At 37.4% G+C, this 12,004-nt stretch overlaps 1 protein-coding gene across 10 annotated transcripts in view; it reads right to left on the minus strand.

Moving 5' to 3' along the window:
• Nucleotides 1-12,004, minus strand: part of CEP170 (centrosomal protein 170) — a 125,331-nt gene that overhangs the window by 28,727 nt on the left and 84,600 nt on the right. For all 10 annotated transcript variants that reach the window (XM_053209291.1, XM_053209290.1, XM_053209289.1 and 7 more), the window contains 3 exons: nt 7,446-7,595; nt 4,792-4,918; nt 623-2,437 (listed from right to left, as the gene is read on the minus strand). In XM_053209291.1, coding sequence (XP_053065266.1) covers nt 623-2,437; nt 4,792-4,918; nt 7,446-7,595 — 2,092 coding nt within the window. The remainder of the gene's footprint in view (nt 1-622; nt 2,438-4,791; nt 4,919-7,445; nt 7,596-12,004) is intronic.

Genomic DNA, 12,004 nt, shown 5'->3' on the forward strand with positions numbered 1-12,004 from the left:
CGATTCTGTGTCTCCCTCTCTCTCTCACCCTCCCCCGTTCATGCTCTGTCTCTCTCTGTCTCAAAAATAAATAAACGTTAAAAAAAAAAATTTAAAAAAAAAAGTATATGAGACATTTCTAAATAAATGGGAAAGAAAGGGTAAAACGGCAATTTCACTTAGCCCTGAAAGGAATAATAAAAGGTATACTGCTTTTCTTCAGGTTAAGGGCTTTGAATCACGTGAGGATATTTAAGAATCAGCCACACACTTTTAGCAGTTCAATGTTATTCCTATTATTTAAACCAGATACCATTCCTCCTCTAATTCTGACACACGGGTCCAGATGCCTCGCCAAGCAGGCAACTAAAACTCCTAAATAGGTTCCATATACTTCTAATTTTGAAATCACTATTTTGCTCTAGGTCATTAACTGGAAGGGTGTGTAATGTCTGAATTTTCCATTTACTAAGCTAACAAAAATAATTTTTATAGGAGAAAATACCCTCTTATAGCATAACCTCTCTGTTGAATATTTTTAGAAGTAATACTAGACACTTATTTAAAAAAAAAAAAAAAAAGAAAGGAGTCCCAAAACATAAAAGAAATATGCTAATATTATAAAAAGTCTGGATCCAATTACCTGAAGGAGAGCCATGTGCTGAGGTCATACTTTTGACCTTGGAGTCTGATAGTCGAGAGATACTGTTAGCTCTAATTCTAGGAGAAAATTTATCTGAAGGTACTAGTCTGGCTCCGCTTCTAATGATGGCCTCTGCAGTCCGTGACGAGGCACTACCTCTAGAGATGGTTGCTTCAGAGTCACTGCGAGCCGACAATGAGCCAAGCCTTGTTCGACGGGGCTGAGCCAATAAATCAATCCGAGAGATGTTACGCCTTCCTGTGGGGGGCTTGGACGTGGAACTGGTGGTGGACACTTCAGAGGCAACAGATGCTTTGTCAGCATCAGCCAGTTCACTGTCGGACACTTCGCCAAGCCGTGCTCTGCGCAAGAGGGAAGTCCTGGTGGGTCGTGGCCGCGGAAGAGTGGTTGACTTACTGGATGATCCAGGTGTGACGGGAGAAGTCTTAGATTTAGTCACTTTGCCTCCTTCCAGTTTGGAATGTGCATGCTCATCAGTTGAGGTAAGTGGAGTCCTTCCATGAGGTTTACACGAGTAAGTTTCCTGATCAGAGGACATAATATCAGAGATCGCAGAATGAGGTACACTAGAGGTCTGGTCGTCGTCTGTTAGGTCTACAGAAGGCTGTCTCATTCTTCCACTGGACTGTACAAATTTGCGACCATCTGCTCTTGAACCTACATCTGTGGAACGACTTTTTGTTTTCTTCTCAATTTTCTCCCTACCACCTGAAGAGGACGATTTTGTGACATCTTTGGAAGGAGAACCTGTGGAACATCTGTCTTTATAGAGACTAGTGAAACTCTTTCGCTTTTGGGTTGACTTTCTTTCAGTCTCTCCAGTAACCAGACTGATTGTACTAGCTGTGTCCACATCAGATTCTGGTGAAATAGAGTTGTCTCTATTATAACTGGGAGTATCTGGGCCTTCATCAGTTTTATTATCTTCACGCAGTTTGGCTTCTAGAAAAGCCATTACTGCTTCTGTGTCTTTTAGAATAAGGGTTGTGTCCATACTAGAATCAGTATCCATAGAGTCACTTCTTTCTCGTATTCTGCTGGCAGCTGTCAACGCTAAAGAAGGGGGTGTAGATGATGTCTGCTTATTTATGTGGGGGATAAGTTCTATGGGTATGTTTGGGCTAGGTTTTTCTATAGTGAAGCTTCCTTGTCGCACTAAGGACTTGGAGGATTCCTTCTTGTCTCCGCCCTTTGAAGACTGACCTTTCAGAACCTCCTCAGCTTTTCTTCGCTTGCCCTCATTTTGTATCACCCTTTCTCCTTTGCTTGTAGAGTGTCCTGGAATTTTTTCTTGAGGTTGTGACTCCTGTTTAAAAGATTCCTCCCGGCACCTATCTATCTGACCCGAAACATTTTTTGAAGAAGACAACTTGGTAGGCGTCCACTGCGCCTGTTCTTTCTGTTCTTGTTGCTGAATTTTAGCTAATGTTTGCTTCACCAAAGAAGTTTCCTTATCAGTTTCACTTTTGTCCTTCCCAGAAGAGCTGCCCAAGTGAAGCAAGGTTTTATTGTCTCCGCCAGTTTTAACAGCCTCACCATTCACTGCCCTGTTCATCTTGCTCAGGGCTCTGTCGGCATCCTGTTTATCTTTCTGGTATACCTGTGTGGGTGCTTCTTTCTCCTGAAGTTCCGTGTCTTGTTTTTCTCCTATCTCTGACCTCTGTGTTATAATCTTGGACTTTTCTTCACTGGGAAGCTGAGGAAGGGTGCGTCTCCTCCTCTCTCCCTGACTGACCAAGGACGTTGCTGAGCCAGTACTTCTCATTGAAATGCCAGACTCACTGATGTCTGTATCTATAAAATAAAACCACAAAGAATAAATGTGTTAGGGCAAAAAGGTACAAATACAGAGTATCCTATTAATTAGATTTTGCCGTGTAAGTTAAGAAATGGCTTCATGTACAAGAAAACTCTGAATAAACATACCAACATGGTAACAGAGTAGTTTCAAAAGCAAGTACGGTGCCAAGACATAAAACAGGCAGATTACTAACAGGGGAGTCAAGAAAGGCAGTTTTAGGAGATGAAAACTGGGGTCATCTGATCTTACTCCTACATCCGCTGCTCTCTTTTTCTTTCAATGTATTTTACGGCAGGGAAGGTCACTGTGTTCATTTTTGCTTTTGTGGTGTATTCCACCCATGAAATTTTGCTCAAGAAGCTGTTTTACAGAATTGCACAGAGAAGGCCTAAATAAACACTTCCAATTATATAAGAATAATATATTTAGCTTTTAATGCGCACTGTTATCTATCTGAAAGAATGACAAGTTTGGATTTCCTAAGTAAAACGGAAAATGCAAACCTTTATTAGGTTTTCTAAAAAAAAAAAAAAAATTTAACACCAATTAAAAGAATTTTAAAAAATGTAAATGTGAAACAAGATCACAGGACTTGTCATAATTTTAAACACTGAGGGATTTTTAAATTATGGTCTTCTGGCATATTAACGCCTCATATACAAACACATGATCACTTTCTCTTTTTACAATTAAGTAGAAGCCAAAGAGAAAATACATACTTTGATGTTTCCATGTTAGAGAAATTGAGAATGCGTCAGGACATTTCTGACAAAGGGAAATATAAATTAACATATAAAGCATTCTAATCTTTGGGAGATAAGCGGAGACAAGATACTAAGACACAGCTTCTGTCTTTTTTCCCCTTATAATGCTGAAAGTTTAACATTTAAATTCCACAGCAATGTAATGGTATGATGCAGGAAAATAGCTACTAACCTTACTGATTCAACTGTAGCAATTATTGTTAAGTTACCATAGTATGTCTTGGCTCCTTGATACTACTTGAAGTGCTAAAATGTAAGAACCGTTTTATCTTTTTTTTATTTTTCTAGCATTTCTCACACTGTCCTGCTCCTAACACACATAAGATGAATGTGTAACAAGAATATGTTAAGATTTAAGTGGATTTATCAGCTAAATAATTTAGAATATGATGAAATAGGAGCACCTGGGTGGCTCAGTCGGTTGAGCATCCGACTTTGGCTCAGGTCATGATCTCACGGTTCGTGAGTTTGAGTCCCGCATCAGGCTCTGTGCTGACAGCTCAGAGTCTGGCGCCTGCTTCTGATCCTGTGTCTCCCTCCCTGCCCCTCCCCGGCTTGCACTCTGCCTCTCAAAAATAAAAAAAACATTAAAAAAAAAAGAATATGATAAAACAGAAATGAGATAATGAGGGCCAGGCAGTTTGTTTTATTTTGTAACAAGGGTAGAATTTTGCCTTCTACAGCTAATGCTTACTAATTTTATAATGGGTTCTTTGGTAAGTTTATCTAGCCCCTCTGACCCTCTCTGTTTGGGTGCCTTGTTTCCCTGAAAAGTGACCAGTTTATCTTAATCAATCTGCAGATCATTCAGTCTTTGATTTTTGGGAATACTATCAATTACTTCTAATTTCTATAGTAAGTAAACGATATACCTTTTCTAGTACCCTGCTCAAATCCTTGCTGAGTAATGTTTACAAAATTCCTAAACCAGATTTTTGGGGTGCCATAAGCCAGGGGCAAAATAAATTTTCATTTGTTTTCAACAATAACAAAATTAAGAATACACATAAAAAGTCACATGCAAATTCTCCTTGAGGGTTTTTAAATTAAGAATGTAATTAACTGAATCTAAAATAAAATCATTAGGCATAAAATTTCATTTTTGTTTTAAGGAAACTTAGTTCACAGAAATATTACTAGAAGGTAATAAAAATCACATTACACAGACTTGCAAAAGATACATTAAGTAAATTAAGTGTGTATTCTTTTTTATTGAACTGTATTGAATGTTTTTTAAATGCACAAAGTAGCATTTAAATATTTGTTGTATTAATGAATGCTGTAATTTAGAACTGTAATTTAGACAATTTAAAATTTTCATTTTTACATGTCATATATAAAAAAAAATATATATATACACATATATATATATATATATTTCATCTACAAATTACCTCTCCTCTTCAGTTAGGGTTTTATTTTAATGATACCTGCATTATTAGTGCAAATAAAATCATATATGTAAAATAAGCATGAGAATATGTGATTTGTTTATTTAGGTTTAATTTACTTCTCACTATATAGATTTAGCTTGTTTTTTACAAAGCTGATTCACAAGAAAGAGACCAAGAGGAAGAAAATACCATTCTCTAAAGGAACAGGTGCAGATAATTCCATCATCCTTTCTTCTTGATCATGTCTTGTGTGGTTTGCAGCCAAACTAGCCCACTGTGAAACCCAGCGTTTGTTTCCTGATGAAGATGTGCCTTCCTAAAGGAGGAAAATAAGGGAACGAAATAGCCTATTTAGACAAGAGAGAATTCTATTTAGTTACATTATCTTGTCATAAGAAGCCGTATTTAAAACTCACATTGCTATATTATCATTTATTAAATGTCCTCAGATATAGAATGAAAAGTCTCTAGGTACCCCTTTTAACTACATCTTATCATTACTGTAAACGTAGTATAATTTTCTCTACTTATTAAATACTAACGATGGCACTAAAATAAATACTTGGAGCTTAACATTTTCTGCGGCTGGATACACGTGGGCCTCACGGCTACCACACTGAGGCTGGCTCTGCTTCTGTCTCTGGAGCAGGAGTCTAAAGATCTATTCCTAAGTTGTTCTCTGGCCCTCTACGTGATTCTAGGATGCGGACTGGTTCCAGAGTCTCAAGGAACATTAAATCTGCCAGGTCGTGTCTTCAAGGATTTCAAAAACAAACCCAAAGCTCTAGACTTCTTTTTACAACACTTCGCAGTTTCCAGAAGAAGCTAGAAATCACTCAGCCTTTAGTCTGAGCCTAGACCTGCACATGTCTAGATCTGGCCTTAAGGCAAGTACTCTCTGAACTTTCATAGTCAAATGTGAAATGGAATTTAATTCATGAAATGGCTCTACAGACTTATGGACATAGAATGGTAACTTGAGGGCAATCCAGGCAAGACCTAGGGAGTACAGAAAAAAAATTATGTTCCCTCACAAAAAAAAATAAGTCAAATCTTAATTTTGAGACTGGAATGACAACTAAGGAATGGAAGGCTATCACCAAAACTGTGTTACAAATGATTCAAAACACTATCTTAAGTATCAGATTTACAGGCTAAAAACTGATGAATATTTCAAACAGGCTACAGATAACGACTTCCACAATAGGTTAAAGCAGTAAGTATACAGTGACTTGCACACAATGAAGCCTAAGGCTTCCAAAACCTGCTGGATCCTTGAAGTCCCTTTCAAGACTCTACTAACTGCTCATGCTTCTCAGCAGGAAGGAAGTACCAGAGCCCCTCCCACCTTCACTGACACACACACTTAGATTCTGTGAAGAGGTTCTCATGCCCTGTGTCGGAGATTCTCTCCAAGGCAGGTACATACTGGGCTATATATCAATTTCACTTGGGATGGGTTGAGGGGATGGGGAAGGGAAGAGGGAGTCTTATATAAACGTTCATGGTCACCAGAACCATTCCTGGTAATCAGAACACCAGAACACTGCCTCGCATAAGTATCACTTGTTTTCAGTAAGTAAATTAAGCATCTTATGAAACGGAAACCAGAATTACAGTTCTGTAAGATCAAGGAAGGAAACAGAACACTGAAATGCAAGAAATGCTTTAAGAGCTTTCAGGAATAGGCACGCCATAAAGGGACGATTTTAACATTAATAAACGGATAGGTGGATTTCCCTGTCTACAGAAATATTCTATTTATGTTTCTGACAAAGGTAACATTTCATTTGTGATTGTTTTATTTGCCATTTGTATAAATTAACTCATTTCTGGAGAGGTGGTATAGCATACTGAGTAAGAGAATGAATTAAGAAAACAGGGCTGCTTACGGTTCACATTCTGGCTCCACAAGGTGCTAGTTTTATGACCTTGGTCTACATATTTCAGTTTCCACATTTGTAAAATGGCACGAGAAAGTTCCTACTGGATGTTAGCTCTGATTGAATACATTATAATGAATTAATACTTCTCAGTTACATATTTTTTTTTACATTTATTTTTGACATATCACGGGAATGAAGTTTCTAGTATCACTTCCAATAAGGGAATAACCATTTGTTGAGGGCACAGATCTCAGGCAATTACTATGCTGAGTGCTTTACATACTTCACTGAACTCCCTGTAAGTAGGTTTTATCAAAAATCCCAACTGCACAGACGATAAAACTGCAGCTAAGAGAGGGGAAGTGACTGACGACACAAGGGCACTTGGACAAATGTGGCAATTCTGGGACCTGAGCTCAGGTCTTCGTAGCTCTACTGCACCCATGCTGACTCCCCAAGCTTACTAACCAAGCCATCCTTGACTAACTTCAGGTCATTCTAACAACATCGGGGGCTGTACTGCACTGGCACTTATTCAGGTATAGAAGTTCTATCTGCCGGGCACTACTGGGCACATCCTTCCTGGCATGACAGAAAGATCTACAGATCTTTCCATTCTAACTACGGGCCCTCCTAGGAAGTACTACTGGAGTATACTTTTTCTTTTATCTCATAATGCCAATCAGAGCAGTGAGTTCATTAACTGATTACTGAAATTAACATTTTCCCTTCACGGATGAACAGAGTAACATAATTTAAAAGAAATAACAAAAACTGAAACAGAATTACTGCAAAAATTGCTTTCGGCTTTTATTAGAAACAAATTCAGTTGTGAGAATTTAGTTTTTAGAAGAATTTTCAAAGGAGTATATCAGTTACTTAAAATAATATAACTACAAATGATAAAAATTCACATTTCATGTGTGTAAAAGTCACATATGAGGAAGAGATGTATACCTCTGAGTTGTGAAATCCAGGTGTACTCAGTGGCTTTCTTTCTTCCATTACTACTGCAGCAGAATTGAGAGCCCAATCTTTTATCAGGTCTTTATGTTTTTCATTGATAATAGGCCTATTATAATCCTGATTGTCATCTACTCCAAATACCTAAGAGAAGAAATTATTTTATAAATGAAAAGTCCGAGCACCAGATTAATATGAATATTATCAGTAACTTCAGAGGCAAATAAAAATATTCTAATTTCAACAGGTAATTCAATAATCAGGGAAACTTATTTAAGGACAGGGAGTGAAGGTTGGAGAGGAAAATTGGGTGGCAGCTCATGTAAATCAAACTATCCTTTTTAATATGTCGCAAACTTCTGTTTGATAAGTAAGAAATATCCAGGATATTACATTTGATTTATTAAAAGGTGTTAATAATGTTAAATACTATAATAATGCAAAATTAGGAAAGAATACACTTTGGCTTGTTTTCAGCTTATCTCTTTGCTCTTTTATTTTTAGGAAAGAGGCATGTTGCAAAACCGTAAACATAAAGCTGATTTTACCTGTTTCTTTCTTAACAAATGTTTAACGTTTATCTATATGAACTAAATTATACTTAGAATTTTCTAAGGTCCTGAAGAACAGATTTTGTTGTATGATCTCTATATGGAATACAGTGAGATCGTCAAACTTTTTTTGCCTAAAAAAAAAAAAAAAATCATTGAAAGGCCTTTGAAATGCAGATCTTGGGTCTACTCTCACAGATCAGCATTTTCAATAAGCAGGATGACTATGGTCAACACTTGTGAACTATTTAAATACAAAGACCAATAATCATATGCTTGATCAAGGGGAGGCTCTGAGTCTGACTGACTTCCTGGCACGTAAATAGGCCCTGATGTTGCCAAACAGATTGGAAAAAGGTTGTAACTACAAAAACTGCAACGTTCCATTTTATTTACTATTAAGTCTCTTAAGCATTATTCATAGGTGTTATCTGTGGCTCTAATTATTACAATCAAGAAAAATACTACGTGTTTGAATTGGTGCTTTGTAGAAAAGATCTTAGGAACATAACCAAAGGGCCTTTTTTGGTATAAAAAGGGGAAAATACCTTAGGTTAAACTATTTTCTAGAAAGCTTTTCAATGATTGCCTGATCACATCCGATAAATTCTGAAGTCTACATTTAGTAAAGGAAACATCATTCTCAAATTCACTGAAACTTGGAAATTTTACCACTAGATGGCCTTATTACTTAATATTTAACTCAAATAGAACTGTATAGTTCTCAAAAATTGTGATTTAGTATTCTGTTGAAGCACTCAATATTCAAATTACCTTTGCTTTAGAAGCAAATTGTATATTACTAACTTTAAGTCAAATGTGGATTTTAGTAATACATGGAAGCACATGGAAGTTTACAGAAGGGAAAAAACAAACCTGTTTCATTTTGTTAAACATCAGAATTAGTAAGTTCAACAACAACAACAACAACAGTAAAAATACTGTGTATACTGTCCTGTGTGTTCTGCCTCTAGCGTCACTTGCAAGGAAAGCAAATTAGAGCTACTCGAGTTATTTAGGACTGTCTTACAAGAACACTGAGAAATTTTTCTAGCTTAAGTCACTGAACTCCAAATTTATTTCCTTATTTTTATGATTACGAGGAATAAAAATCTAACTCAAGTTTGGAAGTAAAAGATAAAAGCACCCAGGTGTGAGTATGTGCATGTGGTATCTCTCTGGCATGTTAATTTACAAATGATCTCAGGTGATTTTCTGACTTGGTAACATTTACTTGGACGCTTCACACTCAAAATGGACTTGCAAAACTTGCTTTCCTCAAACATAGAAGCACCACAAGTTTCAAACAAAATATAATCTCTCCAAATCACTCTGAAGCTATTTTGAAATGACAACAAAAGACACAGACACAAAGAAGTAACGCTTCTAGGGAAGAGGGGCTGACGTCGGGCAGAAAGAACACTCAGATGACTTTCCACAGATTCCTTGCAAAGCATCGGAGACAATTGTACACACATCTGTCAAAGAAGTTAAATCACTATTTGTGCCCAAACAAGTAATAGGGCCTGAAGCACTACTGTGTGGAAAAAGAAGCCTTCAAAGTTCCTACCTATATTTTTGAGTGTTCTGGAAAATTAATGATAGCAACGACCAGCCCAGCTTGAAATCTAGATCTTCCTGTTTGTGTCTAGGTGCAAAAACATCCCCTCGTGAGGACTTTCACGTGAAAACCAAGAGGACATAAACACGCTGTGTCTGTGTACTTTAAAGCTATTAAAATTTTCACATTTCGAAAGGTACATACAATCTGACATATGAATCAAGAGTTGGACCACACTTCAGACCAAGTTTGCTACATTTTCTCTTTTCATTATAAACTGTCCCTAGGTGATTTCATCCACATCCAAGCTTCTCTTCAATTTCCAACTACAGACAGTTGCTTGCCTGTCATCTCTCCTCACAGATGGCTCAAAGGTGTTTCGAATGCACTATATGTTAATCAGGCTCATGATTCTCTTCCCTTCTCTGGGCTCAATCACACCCCCCCAACTTGATATGTGTAAAATCTGGTTCTCTCATTCAGCTAGGGACTTTTTTAGGCTGGAAGTCTAAAGTGAGGAAGGGAGAGAGATCAGATGCCTGTCTGATTGTTAGGCAGGGCCATGCACACCAAGTTTGTCAGTTTCTAATTCTTCCAGATGGGGGCAAAAGAAAGGAGGAATAGATGGGAAGAAAAACTTTCTTTTAGAACTTGCACTGTCAGAGCTCTGTGGGTCTGGGAGAGGTTTAAAGAGAACTCATTCATGCTAGGGGTGGAAAGTGTTCATGCCTCTAGGGGCCTTGATCCAAGCAGGGGCATCTCTAGTTTAGGGAGTGACCTGTGACCCCTCCTGTGGCTTCTAGGTCTCGGGTAAAAAGATGGCACTTCCCTCGTCATTCCACTCTCAGCATTATGGAACACATCTTTACCCCTTTCCTTTGAATGTATGCATGTGATATTTGGTATCTCACCTTGGGATTTCACATCTATGTCTCAGCAACTACTCTAAGTAATTTTAACAACCTGGGACTGAGGTATGGTACTTACTCTTTGTAGGCTACTGGGCTAGCTGCCATAGGGGCTTCAAAAATTTACATAACTCAGCCCTTGCTCTCAAGGAGCTCAACTCTAATACAAGAAGCCTAAAAAAAAAAGAGACTGTCACCTGAACCATGCAAGGGCACTCTGTAGTTAAAACAAAATTTCCGTAAGATCTTTAGTTTTAAATTTAAAGAAATGAAACATTCTCTAGATGATAAAGGACCAGTATGTGCAATACAAACCAAGCCTGCGAAAAGTGTGACCTTGGTTTTTTCACTAGCATGTTATCATCAGTGTCATTATTTAAAAGCTCAGACTGTACAGAAAATGTCCCCAGTTTCTAATTCTGAAATTGGAGAGCTGGGGTGGGAGAGGGAATAACGGTATATCAAACCAAAGAGTACAGGGTCAACTTTCATGGGGGTAAATATCCCACCTACTAAATACTCATAAAGGGAGGTCAAATTATATTTGGTAACATCAGATAAGGAGCTTTGTTTATTGTGACAGGGAAGAGACCAGTGTGAAAAGGCGTGTTGAAAGGGAGAAGACTTGGGCATATAAAAATAGTAATAGGTACAAATGCTGAGCAAAATGGTAATTCAACAGCAATAATCCTTAATTTATTAGTTAAAACACTTTCCAAATCAGTTGAAATTCAGATTTCAACTTTCCACAGAAATAAGAAACACAATGGTAGGTTAAGTATCAAGCTTTTCTGGGTTTATTTTGAATTAGCAACTGAAGACAGTACTGCATTAGTATATCAATCAGGGTGTCAAGGCTCAACCTCAGATGACCAGGACAACGCTTTCCTCAATGAGCAAGGACCTCCTAGGTAGAGAGAGCAGGGTCTCTACCAGTTCAAGTCAACAGCAAAGGTCCCCATGAAAATCACTTGATACGTTAAGAACTATGCAGAATCCTAGCTTCCAACATCAGGGAACAAAATCAGGATGACTTTATAGAGGAGAATTTGTTCAAACATGTAATTTTTCATAAAAATCTAATTTCACTTTTGGAAAGAAAAATCCTTTAAAAATCAATGGAATAAATGGCTCTAAATGTTTAACACTGTGATTTTTAGAACATATTTGTAATCAACTTTTAAATTTAAAACGCATTTAAAATTTTAGGAAAAAAGAGCTCAGAATGGGGTTAAGAGAGACATTTTATATTTTATCATGGTATACAAACATGCGTACGTGCATGTCCACAGCAGTATTATTCACAATAGCTAAAGGTGGAAATGGCTCAAATGTCATCAATAGATGAATGGACAGATAAAATGTGGTCTATCCACACAATGGTGTATTAGTCATAAAAAGGAATGAAATACTGATACATGCTACATCGAGGATGAACCTTGGAAGCATTATGCTTGTGAAAGCAGCCAGTCACCAACGGCCACACACTGTATGACTTTCCATTTATATACGAAAGGCCCAGAAGAAGTGAAT

The sequence above is a fragment of the Acinonyx jubatus genome, chromosome E4 (genome assembly GCF_027475565.1).
Source record: "Acinonyx jubatus isolate Ajub_Pintada_27869175 chromosome E4, VMU_Ajub_asm_v1.0, whole genome shotgun sequence".
Classification (NCBI taxonomy): domain Eukaryota; kingdom Metazoa; phylum Chordata; class Mammalia; order Carnivora; family Felidae; genus Acinonyx; species Acinonyx jubatus.